Source organism: Pristiophorus japonicus, chromosome 17 (assembly GCF_044704955.1).
Source record: "Pristiophorus japonicus isolate sPriJap1 chromosome 17, sPriJap1.hap1, whole genome shotgun sequence".
Lineage (NCBI taxonomy): Eukaryota > Metazoa > Chordata > Chondrichthyes > Pristiophoridae > Pristiophorus > Pristiophorus japonicus.
In genome coordinates, this window is record NC_091993.1 from 63,286,859 (window position 1) to 63,302,764 (window position 15,906).

General features: G+C 42.2%; 1 protein-coding gene across 2 annotated transcripts in view; it reads left to right on the top strand.

Moving 5' to 3' along the window:
- LOC139227764 (lysine-specific demethylase 5B-like) overlaps nt 1-15,906 on the top strand; it is a 202,829-nt gene that overhangs the window by 136,301 nt on the left and 50,622 nt on the right. For both annotated transcript variants that reach the window (XM_070858770.1, XM_070858771.1), the window contains exons 18-21: nt 1,411-1,561; nt 3,605-3,719; nt 3,977-4,332; nt 13,497-13,635. In XM_070858770.1, coding sequence (XP_070714871.1) covers nt 1,411-1,561; nt 3,605-3,719; nt 3,977-4,332; nt 13,497-13,635 — 761 coding nt within the window. The remainder of the gene's footprint in view (nt 1-1,410; nt 1,562-3,604; nt 3,720-3,976; nt 4,333-13,496; nt 13,636-15,906) is intronic.

The window sequence follows — 15,906 nt, forward strand, 5'->3', positions numbered from 1 at the left end:
GTCGTGGGGTGGGGGAGCGGGTCTTGGGTCGGGGCGGGGGAGAGCAGGTGTCGGGGCGGGGGAGAGCGGGTGTCGGGTCGCGGCGGGGAGCGGGTGTCGGGTCGGGGGGGAGCGGGTCTCGGGGTGGCGGGGGGGAGCGAGTGTCGGGTCTGGTCAGGCGGGGAGCAAGAGCTGGCCGTGGGAGGAGCCTAATTCACGCAGCCCCAGTGAGGCCATTGGGCCAGGGCTAGGGGCTGCGTGCTTCGGGCCCCTCCCACACAGTTCGGCGCCTGGAGCTACTGCACTTGCGTGCCGACTGTAGCGCGCATGTGCAGAGGTCCTGGCACTGTTTTCAGCGCCGGGACCTGGCTCCGCCCCCCCACAGCTCGTGCTGGCTGCGCCAAGGGCCACTGGACCTGTAAGTAGGTGGAGAATACCGAGGATTTTTTTAGGCGCCGTTTTAGGCGCGACAAACGGGCGCCCAGCTCGGAGGGGCGCCCGTTTTTTTTCTTGTGGAAACTTGGGCCCATAGTATGTGAAAAATAAACAACTCTCTCCCTCAGTTCAACCTCCATATACAAATGAATGAGATGAGAAGGGAAACAAAGAAAACTTGAAATTTGGTGCAGCTTCATTTCTCTATTGCTCTTAACCCAACAGGAACATTTGGAATACATTTTATCTGTAGCTGTCTTGTATGTTCATTATATAACCTCTTACAAGTTTTTGTAAAGTTTCAACTTAAAAATAAACTTGGAAGTTTTACAACTTGAGTGTTATTGCCTTTCACATTTCGTCCCAAAATGTATGCTTTTGTTTTTGCATTCTAAATTTGCCCTTTGAAGTTTCTTGCTTTGCTTCTGATACTAGGCGCAGAGAGATCTATAGTTGCAATTAACTGAAAAAGAATTGCTGTGGTTGCAAGTCCTATAGACAGCCTCCACCCCACTAAAGGAAAACACATAACCTCCTGAGAAATGGAGGCAGCAAGATTGTATGTAAAATAGAAAGTACTTTGGTATACTGACCTAAAGATGTGTGCACAGAAGGTTTTATTACCAGTATATTGCTGTGCATACATTGTATCCTCAGGGTTGTTGGTTATAAAGCCTGCATGAAAGTCCTGCTCCTGCACCAGACTTTGGAAGATATTTCAAGTTGAAGAAAAAATATTTTTACTTACTTCAAGTTGTTTGAAATTTCTGAACCAATAATTTTTACTTTTCAACCATTTTAAGTATGATGCTTCTTGTGACCTTTTTTGTACATCGGTCACGTTTGAACACATTTGTAATCAATAAACACTGGGCCATGCCTTAAATGAGGTAAATGATTGTGATTTTGCAGTTCTGAAACGTTAGATTTTTTTTCTTTTTTTTAAATGGAGGAGTTTTTCTTGCTTATTGATTTGTATCATTTCTGTCTTATCAGGTCTCTTCGATTTCAAATCAATGGTAGAGGAAGCAGAGAAGAAAAAGTTTCCAGAAAATGATTTGTTGCATCAGTTGCAGGAAACTATTGCAGAGGCAGAAAAGTGTGCTTCTGTTGCCCAGCAACTGCTTAATGATAAACGACAAACCAGGTGCGTAAAATTGCAGATTTGACACAATGACATACCAGGGATGAGTAGCCTGATTAGTAAGTGAAAACCTTGTCCAATCATCCCTTTACATGGCATCAATATGGTACAGGTTGGACCTCCTTTGTCCGGGACTCCCTTGTCCGCATTGATTTTGGTGGCCGGAGGCGCATGCACAGAACGCAGCCGACCTCCACCCTGACTTTGGGGCCCGCCGACACTCGGTCTACCGGGGGCTGTGCCGACACTCGGCCCGCCAACACTTCAGGCCCACCCAGGACACCAACCTCCTTCCCCTCCCCCCCCCCCCCCCTCGGCACAGGCCTGGTCCCGAGGGTGCCGGATAAGGAAGGTTCAACCTGTACCTTTTAATATCTATCTTGAAAAAGCATCTTTGAGTTGCTTTATTTTTTCCATTTTGTGCTCCAGCCATTTTGATGGTACTGTATCACTGAGTTGGGTGTGCAGTTGTAAGCCAGTTTTGTGCAGTGGATTTGCATCCAAGGGGAATTGGTCTGAGACTGTCCAAGCATGCTTCATATAAAATATTGACACTTGTCTGGATTAAGCCCAAATTTTAGAGATAATGAGACATTGCACCTCCAAGTTCACTTGCGCCTTAAGAGGAAGATAATTGTTCTATTGTTGATGGATACTTACCTGTGGAATTTTTTCATGGCTGTAAATATTTTTTCCTACTTTTATTTGTAATAATTTTCAACACGTCAGCTGTCCATTAGATCTACAAGTGTTAAAGGAGGGAAGATTTTTTTTCATCTGAAAAATAACCTGCCAGAATAAACTGCAAATCTTAATCAGACCAAACTTAAACTACATTTCAAAAGCGCCCCCCCCCTCTCCCCACCCCATAAAACATTGGGTTTTGTTGCAATAAATGAATTACAATTTCAAAACATTTACTGTTAGGTCTTTGTATCACTTAATGCTAACTCAAATCCTGGTGTTAAAAATGCTGTCTGTATCCTATCCTATATGAACTAGCGCTCGCCCATCGTTGACCCACGTTGGCTCCTGGTACCCCCTCCCCCGGCAACATCACAGATTTAAGATTCTCATCCTTGTTTTTAAAGTCCTTAATGACCTCATCCCTACTTTGCTCTAATCTCTCCAGCTCTGAAATTCCCCATTTACTTTCCATTCCTCTTGATTCTGGCCTCTTGTACATTCCATTCCCTATTCCCTTTCACCCCACCACTGGAGATTGTATCTTCAGCCGCCTGCAATATTCTCCCTAAACCCCTTCACATTTCTGTCTTCCTTATGACACCCCCTTAAATTCCATCTGGCTAAATGTTTATGGTATTGGAATTTCCTTTTTTTATTTTGTCATTTATTGTCATAATTCTCAACCTTTCCAGCACCGTTCATTTGATCAGTCTGAGGTTGAGACTCAAGAATTTTCTCTGTTCCCCACACACCTTGCAGCATTTCAGTGACCCACTTAGTGTTTTTTTTTAGTATCCATGCTTTGATTCTGTAGAGACACTAATCGTGTCCTAGTCCAAGTAGTTTCTCCTTTGTTCCGCAAGATGTTCCTCCAAATCTTCTTTAAATTTTCAGCTAACTTTTTCCTTATCACTTCTGAATACTTTGCTTTGTGACCCAGGCTTACAAATAGAAGTGCAAACAGGTCTTTGGAAAAAATTGAGGAAGTTTCCTGGAGGATTATTGTGAAATGCTTTTAAATGTATGCAGGTAATGGGAACAAGCACAAGAATAGCTGCTTTTAACATGCCAGCAATCAGGCTTGCCTTTTTATGTTATATCTGTAGTGATGTAGTTTTTTTTTAAATTACTTTGAATGGATCAACCACTCTGGGACAGTAGAGCAATGAAATTTTTGATCCTATCTTTTAACTTACTGCTCCAGATAAAATCCAATGGTCTGAAAAGATCACATCTATAGCAATTTTATTCCAGCAAAATTAATGATGTATTGTTCCTCAAGGGCAGAAGTTTGGAAGTATTTTCTTGTGCAGTAATTGGCCTGGGAGAGTGCACGTTCTGATAGTTACTGTGTTTCAGATATCGTTCCGGTGGAGGAAAGTCCCAAAACCGGCTGACTGCTGCAGAGCTTCAAGCATTTGTCAAACAGCTCTATGTCCTACCGTGCATCATTGACCAGGCTCCCTTACTGAAGGTATGTGTAGCTTCTGGAGCTATATGAATAAATTAGAAAAAGTGAGAGTTTGATTTTAATATTTTGTAGCTCCTAGCTTTTATAACTTACTGTTTTGTTGTATATTAAATGTATATGAAAATAAATAACCAAACAATTATAATGGAAGCTTTGAAAAATTAATTATTTTTTCTGCTGGCTATTAAATGACTTTATATTTCTGTAACATGTGATTCTTGATGCAATATTACAAAAAAATTGTGCATTTATTTGCACAGGACCTTTTAAATTCTGTGGAAGATTTTCAGCAGCGCTCTGAAAAGGTGCTCTCTGATGAAATGCCCAACACTTTTGAACTGCAACAACTGATGGATCTCAGTTTTGGGTTTGACGTAGAATTACCACAGCTGCAGTGTCTTCGCGAGTGCCTAGAGCAATCGCGGTGGCTAGATGAGGTGCAGCTAGCATACTCTACACCTGATGCATTCGCTTTGGATGATATGAGACGGCTGATTGACTCTGGCGTAGGATTAGCGCCTCACCCAGCAGTAGAAAGGGCCATGGCTCACCTGCAGGAACTCCTCACTGTCTCTGAACACTGGGAGGAGAAAGCTCACAGTTTGCTAAAAGCCAGGTGAGAGAGCATTACTGCACACACACATCTGCTCAAAGTCTATTATATTAGCAGTTTAAAAAGTAAAGACTGCCAGTCTGTAATGGAGGAAAACCCTTTAAAAGAGCACAGGATATATTTGGGATTCACCACAGAAAAACAGTAAGTATTGGACAGATAAAAGAACAAAACTTGCATTTATATAGCATCTTTCACGATCTATGCACGTCCCAAAGTGCTTTGCACCAATGATGTACTTTTGAAGTGTAGCCACTGTTTGTTGTAATGTAGTGAAAGTGGCAGCTAATTTGTACACAGCAAGGTTCACAAACAGCAATGAGATAAATGACTAGACCATCTGTGATGTTGGTTGAGGGATAAATATTGACCAGGGCGCTGAGGGAACTTCCTGCTCTTTGAATAGTACCATGGGATCTTTTGCATCCACTTGAGAGAGCAGACAGGTCCTCGGTTTAACATCTCATCCAGTGTAGTGCTCCCTCGCTACAGCACTGAAGTGTTAGTCTGGATTATGGGCTCAAGTATCAGGATTCAGTCTTGAACCCACAAATTTCTGTCTGAAGTGAGAGTGCTCGATCTGAACCAAAGTTGTACGATTAGATTGAGTGTTTCATTCCCTTCTGATAGATGGTATCTGTGAACCATTTAGTTAACAAAATAACTTTTAAATAAATTGTTTGTATTCAAACTAATTTCTAGAATATATTGTTCTTCACTCAAGTCTTCACTGCAGACTTGTACCAGTATCCAGCTCCTACTGGCCCAATGACAGATGCACTTCAGCAGGTCCAAAAGCCTATAAATAAATCTGTAATATGATCCAAAACTAATCTTGTGATTACTGCATAAGGAGGTCAGTTACCCAGTACCAATCAGCAGGTTCAACCTATCCTCCACCACTACCAAACAATATTTTATTTTTGAAAGATGGTTTCTGCCAGATATATTTCCACTTCACTTGTACATAAAAAGCAAAATAAAAGTTTCTTCTGCCCTGGAGCCTTTGTATATTTGTGTATTTAGAAACTGTTTGGATATGCCTTAAAGAGCTGTATTTGTCTCATAAGTAGGTAGGTATAAGAAAAGGCAAGTCAGCCCTTTCAGCTTATGAGGTGTTTTCAAATCTATTGAGGACTAGCATGGCTCTTTATTTCTCCTTCTCTAATAGCTGTCTATGCAGTTATCCTCCCTCACTTCTGCAAGGTTCGAAATTCTAAATCTTTCCAGGGCGATTGTACGGTGGAAACACAAGGACACAATCAAAAGAGGTGTGGCCAGTGATTAAAGTGTGTTGGATTTTAATCCGCAGTGTTGGCTAACCTCAGTTGGATAACAGTTATGGGTTAAATAGGCTGCAGTGCCTTGGGTTGGTTGGGGAAGGTGGGGGGGGTGGTAGTTTCGGTCAATGTTACTGGAAGTCTGTGTGTAGATATCTGTTAGCCTGCCTGTGCTCACTGCTGAGGTTCGCGTGAATAATGGCCAACTGGATGATGTACGAATACCACCACCATCAGTACTGAATCCCAGTGAGCCAGTTAACATTTTGGGGAGGAAAATAATTGGAAGGAAAAATAAGCTCAATATGTGAGCTGAAACACTCATTCTGGCTCTTGAGAAAATAGCTCTCCTCGAGGTCCAATCCATCATCTTGCTTGTTCTCCATAATTTGAGTATTCTTTCAAACAACTACCTACTTCCCTTTTTAACTCCAAATTAGTCCCACTCCCCTATTCTTTCTCCATTGCCCTGCAATTATTTACCCTTCAAGTACTATTGAATCTGCTTCTACCACCCTTTCAGGCAGTGCATTCCAGATCATAATTCGCTGTGTTTTTTTTTTAAATTCCTCCTCTCCCCTCCTGGTTCTTTTGCCAATTAACTTAAGTCTGATTTCTGACCCTCCTGCCAGTGGAAACTATTTACTCCATCATAACTCTTCATAATTTAGAATGCCTTTATTAAATGTTCCTTAACCTTTTCTGCTCTAAGGAGAACAATCCCAGCTTCTTTAGTCTCTCCACAAAACTGAAGTCCTCCATTCCTTGTACCATTCTAGTAAATCTCCTCCCCAAGGCCTTGATATCTTAGTGTGGTGACCAGAATTGGACATAGTACTCTATGCCTCTATTTATAAAGCCAAGGATCCATGTGCTTTTTTAAAAAAACTGGCTTACCAATTTGTCCTGCCACCTTCAAAGATTTGTGTATGTGAAACCCCAGGTCTCTCTCTTCCTGCACCCCCTTTAATACTACCATTTAATTTATTATTGCCTCTCCTCATTCTTCCTTCCAAAAAACATCTCTTCATACATCTCTGCATTAAATTTCATCTGCCATGTGTCTGCTCATTTCACCAGTCTGTATGTCCTGCTGAAGTATTCACTGTTTTCTACATTTCGAAGCTTTGTCACCTGCAGACTTAAAATGTTGCCTCCTATATCCCAGTCCAGATCATTAATATATATCAAAAAGAGCAGTGGTCTTAATACTGACCCCTGGACACACCATTGTATACATCCCTCCAGTCTAAAAAACAACCGTTCACCACTACCCTCTGCTTTTTGTCTCTTAGCCAGTTTCTTATCCATGCTGCCACTACCCATTTAATCCCATAGGCTTCAATTTTGATAACCAGTCTATTACACAGCACTTTATTAAAAACCTTTTGAAAGTCCATGTACACATTAACCTTCATCAACCTTCTGTTATTTCATCAAAGAACTCAAGTTTGTTGGACACAATTTATTTGCCTTTAATAAATCCATGTTGGCTGTTATTTATTAACCTGTCGTCTTCCAAGTGACAATTAATTATGGTCTTGAACTTTCAAGAGTCAAGGATGTCTCTGAGCAGCTGCAGGGCATTCTGGAGGGGGAGGGTGAACAGCCAGCTGTCGTGGTGCATATAGGTACCAACGATATAAGTAAAAAAAACGGGATGAGGTCCTACAAGCTGAATTTAGGGAGCTAGGAGTTAAATTTAAAAAGTGGGACCTCAAAGGTAGTAATCTCAGGATTGCTACCAGTGCCACGTGCTAGTCAGAGTAGGAATAGCAGGATGAATACATGGCTTGAGGAATGGTGCAAGGGGGAGGGATTCAAATTCCTGGGACATTGGAACCGGTTCTGGGGGAGGTGGGACCAGTACAAACCGGACGCTCTGCACCCTTGCAGTCAGAATCAGGTGAATTCATAATGGGGAACAAGGGAATGGTAGACCAACTGAACAAATACTTTGGTTCTGTCTTCACTAAGGAAGACATAAATAACCTCCCGAAAATACTAGGGGACCGAGGGTCTAGTGAGAAGGGGGAACTGAGGGAAATCCTTAATAGTCAGGAAATTGTGTTTGGGAAATTGATGGGATTGAAGACCGATAAATCCCCAGGGCCTGATAATCTGCATCCCAGAGTACTTAAGGAAGTGGCCCTAGAAATAGTAGATGCATTGGTGGTCATTTTCCAACATTCCATGGACTCTGGATCAGTTCTTATGGATTGGAGGGTAGTTAATGTAGCTCCACTTTTTAAAAAAAGTAGGGAGAGAGAAAACAGAGAATTATAGACTGGTTAGCCTGACATCGGTAGTGGGGAAAATGCTGGAATCAATTATTAAAGATGTAATAGCAGCGCATTTGGCAAGCAGTGACGGGATCGGTCCAAGTCAGTATGGATTTAAGAAAGGGAAATCATGCTTGACAAATATCTAGAATTTTTTGAGGATGTAACTAGTAGAGTGGACAAGGGAGAACCAGTGGATGTGGTGTATTTGGACTCAAGAGGCTTTTGACAAGGTCCCACACAATAGATTGGTGTGCAAAATCAAAGCACATGGTATTGGGGGTAATGTATTGATGTGAATAGAGAAGTGGTTGGCAGACAGGAAGCAAAGTGTGGGAATAAACGGGTCCTTTTCAGAATGACAGGCAGTGACTAGTGGGGTACCGCAAGGTTCAGTGCTGGGGCCCCAGCTATTTACAATATACATTAATGATTTAGACGAAGGAATTGAATGTAATATCTCCAAGTTTGCAGATGACACTAAGCTGGGTGGCAGTGTGAGCTGTGAGGAGGATGCTAAGAGGCTGCAGGGTGACTTGGACAGGTTAGGTGAGTGGGCAAATGCATGGCAGAGGCAGTATAATGTGGATAAATGTGAGGTTATCCACTTTGGTGGCAAAAACAGGAAGGCAGATAGATTATTATCTGAATGGTGACAGATTAGTAAAAGGGGAGGTGTCATGGTACATCGGTCATTGAAAGTAGGCATGCAGGTACAGAAGGCAGTTAAGAAAGCAAATAGTATGTTGGCCTTCATAGCGAGAGGATTTGAGTATAGGAGCAGGAAGGTCTTACTGCAGTTCTACAGGGCCTTGGTGAGACCACACCTTGATTATTGTGTGCAGTTTTGGTCTCCTAATCTGAGGAAGGACATTCTTGCTATTGAAGGAGTGCAGCGAAGGTTCACCAGACTAATTCCCGGAATGGCAGGGCCGACATATGAAGAAAGACTGGATCGACTAGGCATATATTCACTGGAATTTAGAAGAATGAGATGGGATCTCATAGAAGCATATATAATTCTGACAGGATTGGACAGGTTAGATGCAGGAAGAATGTTCCCGATGTTGGAGAAGTCCAGAACCAGGGGTCACAGACTAAGGATAAGGGGTAAGCCATTTAGGACCGAGATGAGGAGAAACCTTTTCACCCAGAGAATTGTGAACCTATGGAATTCTCTACCACAGAAAGTTGTTGAGGCCAGTTCATCAAAAGGAAGTTAGATGTGGCCCTTACGGCTGAAGGGATCAGGGTGTATGGAGAGAAGGCAGGAGTGGGATACTGAAGTTGCATGATCATATTGAATGGTGGTGCAGGCTCGAAGGGCTGAACGGCCTGCTCCTGCACCTATTTTCTATGTTTCCCCACCTCCAACATTTGGCTGGCTGTATAGTTACCAGTTTTATCCCACCCAGCACCCCTTTTTGAACAGGGGTGCAACATTTGCAATTCTCCAGTCCTGTGGCACCAGTTCCAATTCCAAGGAGGATTGAAAGATTGTGGCCAAAGCCGCCGCCATTTCCACACTAGGATAGCAACCTAGGATACATCATATCCGGATCGGGTGACTTTTCTACTTTGATCTCTGCCAACCTTTTAAGTACCTCCTCTTTATCTATTTTTAACCTATCCCATTTCTCTACCCACTCCTTTACTTTGGCACTGGCTATTTGCCATCTGGTCCAGGGGTTAGTTCTCATCCCATAATCTTTCAAGTCCTTCCACACTGATTTCAAAATCCTTTAGGCTTCTGGGGGTCAGGAAGAGGATTTCAAGGGGTCCGGGATTTTTAAAAAAAAGAAAAAAATACACCGTCGCATAAAGGTGGAATCAAGTTGAGCAAACTGCTGGCTCCAGCTCTGACTCGGACCTCAGTATCCCCCCCCTCCCGAACGTCTGTATGATGATGGCAGCTGCCACTGAGCCCAAGCCTGCGCTCGCTGAGAAGGGAGAGAGGCGGCGGTCGCTGAGCACAGATCCCCGGCTCGAGCACTCCATCCTCCACTCTCCTCTCGCCAGGTACATGCGCGTGTACATCGGTTCCGTTTCAGATTTGATTTTTTTTGTCCTATTTGCGCAGCCGTGATTGTCAATCAAATGAAGAAGGGACCAGGAAATAGGCGGCAGCTGCCAGGAGGAAAGGAGCTGCTGGAGTCAAACAGTGAGTCTTCGTGGAGGGAGAAGACTGGAATATGTCAACATTAGGATTGGCACTTATTACCAGCAAAACTGAAATAGTTTCCAAACTCATTTAAATATTCTGCACTCTGATTTTTCTCCCTACTTTCTCTCCTGCTGTCCTCCAGGGGTTGACTCACTAGTATAGTTACAATAGTGCTGACTGCCCTTTGCCTAACCTCATTCATTCTTCACCTGCGAGCCTATACCTGGAGTGTTAGCAGACTTGCTCTACCAAGGAGGGCATTACAGTCAAACTTGATTGTTCCCAATCTTGGCCTCCAACAAGAATTTCAACCTCCCAAGGATTGTCCTGGAGTCGCCAGGAATAAAACATTAATATGGACACTGCTGCAAGCAATTTGGTAGAAAAATCATATGGGCCTTAAAATAAAAAAATAAAAAATTGTGGCTTAATTTTCGTTGTATTTTTAGTTATTTAAAATATTGGAGATGCTGTAAAAAGGCTGTTTGACTGACAAGCAGAGAACTGAGACCGGCTGATGTGCCGGGAACAGTCAGTGAGGGAGTCCGGGGTTGTGGGAGAAAGAGTGAGACGGGGTCAGGTGATTGGGCTCATGCGGTGGCAAAGAGGGAGTGGGGTGGGAACCAATATTTACACAGTGCTGCGATAGCAGCTGTAGCAGTATCATGGTGAGTGGGCGTGGTGCTGAGAGAATCCTTGTACAGAAAAAATACTTGCGTTACAGGGTCCATGGTATTTTTTATAATAATGGAAATGGGGATGCCTCAGAAGCAAAAAGATTGAGAACCCCTGCTTTAGGCTATTTGTTATACTGCACTAATTGTAACGCAACTCTATTTCCCTCACGAGTAAATATTTCAAAGCAATTCTACTGGTTTTTCATTTATCTTTAATTATTCCATTTCTGCCTTCTCTCAACCACTCTGTGTTTTAGTGCTGAATTGTTTTATGCTGGACATTATTTGGTTTGTTCATCTTTAGTGCCCTCTTTGCACCCCACTGCCTCTTTAAAGTATTTTTAGCATTGCCTTGCACCTCTCCTTGAAATTCTGTATTTCTGTCCTGATCTCATTGATGCTAATTGCCACTTGGTCATAAGGAGGTGACATGGATATATACACGAGCTAGGGCTAGATACATGTTCCCCATAGTTGCACCCATCATGCCTTGTGTTAAGAAACAGGCCTGTACTGAAATTAGAGCCGAATCATGTCTGCATACCCTTCTCATTGTACTAAATGCTGTCATCTTGATTTGCTTACCCTATTTGTTGGCTCGAACCAGATTTTCACTTCTTCCCATCCCCTGCAATCAACTTAACTTTTAAATAATCCTATAAATATAAATCTGTTCCTTTTGCCATCTATCTGTCCTGAACATCCTATACCTCACATATCCTTAGAACAGAATTTCCTTCTGCATATGCTTCCAAATTCTGTATTGGAATCTATTCTGAGTGCTTTTAGAATTCAGGTAAAGCCATTTCCCCTTGGGTCCTTTTAGTCTCTGTTTATAATCCCTAAATTTATTTCCAGTTACTTTATTTTCTACTTAACTACCCTTTTTTAATTGCTTATCTATAGTTATAGTGGGATTCTCTGCTCTCATCCCTACTTCTCTCATCCCTGCTTCTCTCTTCTCATCCCAACATCAATTTAAAAGATCCTTAACATACTCTTCTGTGTTACTAGCTGGGCTCCTCATTCCTACCCTGTTTATATGCAATCATTAAACCAGGTTTACCCCAAAACAGTTCCTTACTTACACAAACAGCATTACTTGACCATCCAGTTGCTCATTTACACCTGTATGTCCAGCAAATACTGGCATAACCCCAAAAACAGACCTGCAGCCCTTCATCCTTCAATTTCTGAATATATGACTATGTCTGAACTCGTTGAATTCACTTCCGAACCCTTCCTCCTTATGTTATTGTTGTTTATGCTCTATGGACAGTCAGCACTGTCTCCTCTCTTGCTGCTTACATTAAAAAGAAATACTTGCATTTATATAGCGCCTTTCACAACCGTTGGACATCCCAAAGCACTTCACAGCCAATGAGGTACTTTTGCAGTGTAGTTTCTGTTGTAATGTAGGAAATTAGTCCATCAGACTCTCTATACCTGCCCCCTTAGACCCAGAGGGTCTTGGGATTCTATACTGGTGGCTTTAAACTGAGTTTTCTTTCAGAATGAATAAACCTGTTATTAAATGACACCCACCCACCAATCAGATTATGCTGTGCCATGTTAAAGGTAATCCTCCTACTCTAGATGAGGGCTCTTTCCTGGGTTAACCAAATCTGTTTTGATTTCAGGTTGTTCGTTGTAGTGCACATCAAGTAATATTTATGTATTGGCAAAGAACAGTTATGCTGATTTGGTGATTGCTTCTTTCCTGATCATGCAGTATTGTTTAAATATGATATAGTGAGTTTGCAGGGAAGATTTGAATGACATTTATTTTTTTAATTGATGAGTAACTCAAAAGATCAACACTAATTCTATACTTTGTAATCAATTCAACTAGAGTATTTCATTAGGAGAGTTGGGCTTTCACTGTAATCTCAACTGCCGTGTAGGATTATATTAGTTACTTGCCACCCTGCTACCCCAACCCCCAGTTCATAGATCTTGCACTCTTGTTTCTGTCTATCCACTTGGCTTAACTGTTAAGAATTACAGTACTATTGTTGGCTGCTAAGTTTGTTGGATATTTTGTGATTTTATCCAATGTTTAAATGTGGCACCTCAATCTAGCCAAATTGAAATGCTTTTAGGAATACTTGTTTTTGGCGCGCATTCCCTTTTTGGAGCTTTGCTGGTTAGAAAAGTGCAGGTTGACGCATTTTTCAATTTGCATATGAAAACTTCCAGCTATGTCTGCACCAAACAGTTTGGAGCAACTGAAGGGGTTCAAACAATTGAAGGGAGCAGCGTTGGATTGGGTGACCATCCTTTTGAGTGGCTTCTGGGGAAGAGGGTTGATAACAACTGAGACGGGATCGTGAAATAGCAAAGCTGAAATGAAGACACTTCTCAAAGACAAGCTAGTTGCATTGCATTGATGGACATGATTACACAGTGCTGATAGTGTAAATCCACATTAATGTCCACACAAGTAAAGCAAGAACAATTTTTTAAAACTATCGGCTGTAAAGGACGTAAAAGCATTTTCTTGTGGCATTGTTTAGACATGGTCACTCTTTCTGGACTTTATAGGTCCCGTGTAATGTATATAATGGAGGCAACATCTCATTTTAAACATTTTTAGAAGTGAAAATGGAGGTGGACTACTGATGCTTATGAATTATTTTGATTTTAATTCTAATGTCTGAAAACAATTGGGAAGACTGTTAGATTATGAATAATGTTACGTAACTGCACCCAGAATGGACCATGAATTTGTTCAGCTTTTAACAAATGTCTCTGATTCCTGCAGGCCTCCACACTCTTTGACAACTCTATCTGCTGCCTTGGAAGAAGAGGGAGATATTCCTGCTTATATCCCCAGTGGCCTTGCTCTGAAGGAGGCTGCACAGAAGGCTGGAATCTGGCTTCAGGAAGTGGAGATTTTTCAGGTTATTTATAATATATGCTGAAATGAAAATAGAGTTTGATGTGTTGTATCTCTCATCAAAAGAAATGGAGATATCTCACACACACAATATCTTTGTGCCCTGGAGGATGGATCCGAGACCATAGTTAGTCATTGAACATTAATTGAGAGACGAAAGGTAATGCAAAATGCTGCTATAGTTGTGCATGAAAAGGGGACATTTACTCTGTAATTATACATCATAAATAACTATATTGCGTGGAAATGTCAGTTTCAATTTGCTACAACTGGATTTAATATAATCCATTCCTGACCTGGCCTACATTCAGTACTAATGCCAACATGCTCAGTCCTCTACTTTGAAACATTGGATCCTGTAGTGTAAATTAAAACTTGATACTTGCACAATGGGATCCTGAACATCCATTTCCGCATTAGTCTGCATATTCCTGTTCTGAAAGGTATAGTCTGCCTTTTATGCAATCCATACCAAACTGCACTGATGCTTGTGTACTTTTCCCTATCTCATTGTACTTTGAAATCTAAAATCCTGAATTACTGTTGACAATATCAGCAGACAAAAACAAAACATGTTCCTCTGATTTAGCACTAGTAGTTATCTGTTTATTTTAAATGAATGTGTCTAGTAAAATAGCAGAGGAATGTCATCGGAGCATTTGAAGCGTTGATCAGCTAATTTCACCAATAGTGATTTCTAAGTAATGAGTTTGTGGTGGGATGGGATTCCTCTGTTGGAACACTGTTTGCAGGGTGGCCTAAATTATTGGTGTCAACCTGCTTTTTCTTTTCCCAGGCTGCTGGAGCCTGCTGTTTGCTGGTTTCGCGTGCTTCCATTTCTACCTACCTTACCTCCCCCACCCTCCACCATCTCAGCTATTCACATGCACTCTCTGTCACATAAGTGTCTTCAATTTATTTTATTTTGCTGCCCGTAACCTAACTTGCACCAATCAGACCTGTGCTCGCTGACCTACATTGGCGCCAGGTCTGACAATGCCTCGATTTTAAAATGTAATTGGTTTCAAATCTCACCACGGCCTCACCAGCTCCTTATCTCTGTAACCTCTTCCAGCCCTACAACCCTGCGAGATTTCTGTGCTCCTCCAATTCTTTGCAGGTCAATCAATCAGTTTCTTCTTGTGTGCTTTCGTCTTCACTTTCCTATTTCTTTTTAAAAGCTGTTCATTTGTAATTTCTTCCAGTTAAGACTAAGGGTCTACACCTGAAATGTGAAGAAACATAAGAAATAGAAGCAGAAGTAGGCCATATGGCCCCTCTAGCTTGCTCCACCATTCAAAAGATCATGGCTAATCTTCAATCCTCAACACCACTTTCCTGCCTGATCCCCATATAGCTTGATTCCCTTAAGAGTCCAAAAATCTATTGATCTCAGTCTTGAATATGCTCAACCACTAAGCATCCACAGCTCACTGGGGTAGAGAATTCCAAAGATTTGCAACCCTCTGAGTGAAGAAATGTCTCCTCGTCTCAGTCCTAAATCCTGAGACCATGCACCCTAGTTCTAGACTCTCCAGCCAGGGGCATCAACTTGTATGTTTCAATGAGATCACCTCTCATTCTTCTAAACTCCAAAGTGTATGGGCCCATTCTACTCTCCCTCTCCTCATAGGACATCCCATGAATCAATCTAGTGAACTTTTGTTGCACCACTTCCTATATCCTTCCTTAGGTAAGGAGACCAGAACTGTACACAGGACTCCAGATGTGGTCTCACCAAAGCCCTGTACAATTGCAGCAATACTTCCCTACTCTTATACTCCAATCCCCTTGCAATAAAGGTAACATACCATTTTGCCTTCCTAACCGCTTGCTGTACCTGCATGTTGACTGTGTTTCGTGTATAAGGACATCTAAAACCCTCTGACCATCAACATTTAATAGTTTCTCAACAATTAAAAAAATAAATCTGTTTTCTGTTCTTCTTACCAAAGAGAATAACCTCCTATGTCCCCACATTATACTCCATCTGCCACCTTCTTGCCCACTCACTTAACCTGTTTATATCCCTTTGCAGACTCTTTGAGCCCAAATTTCCCCAACCCCTTTTTCTGGCACGCTCTCCCGAATTGCGCCGACTTTGTGCGCTCAAAATGGCGTCAAAAAACTTACTAACGATTCTGGCTGCTCTGCTGTATGTCCCGGGTCCTGGCGTGGCATTTCTCGTGGAGTGGGGGGGTGGAACTGCGCCGAAAACAGTGCCGCCAGCTGCGCGCATGCGCAGTAACTCCTTGCTCTGCCAGCTGTGAGCGGG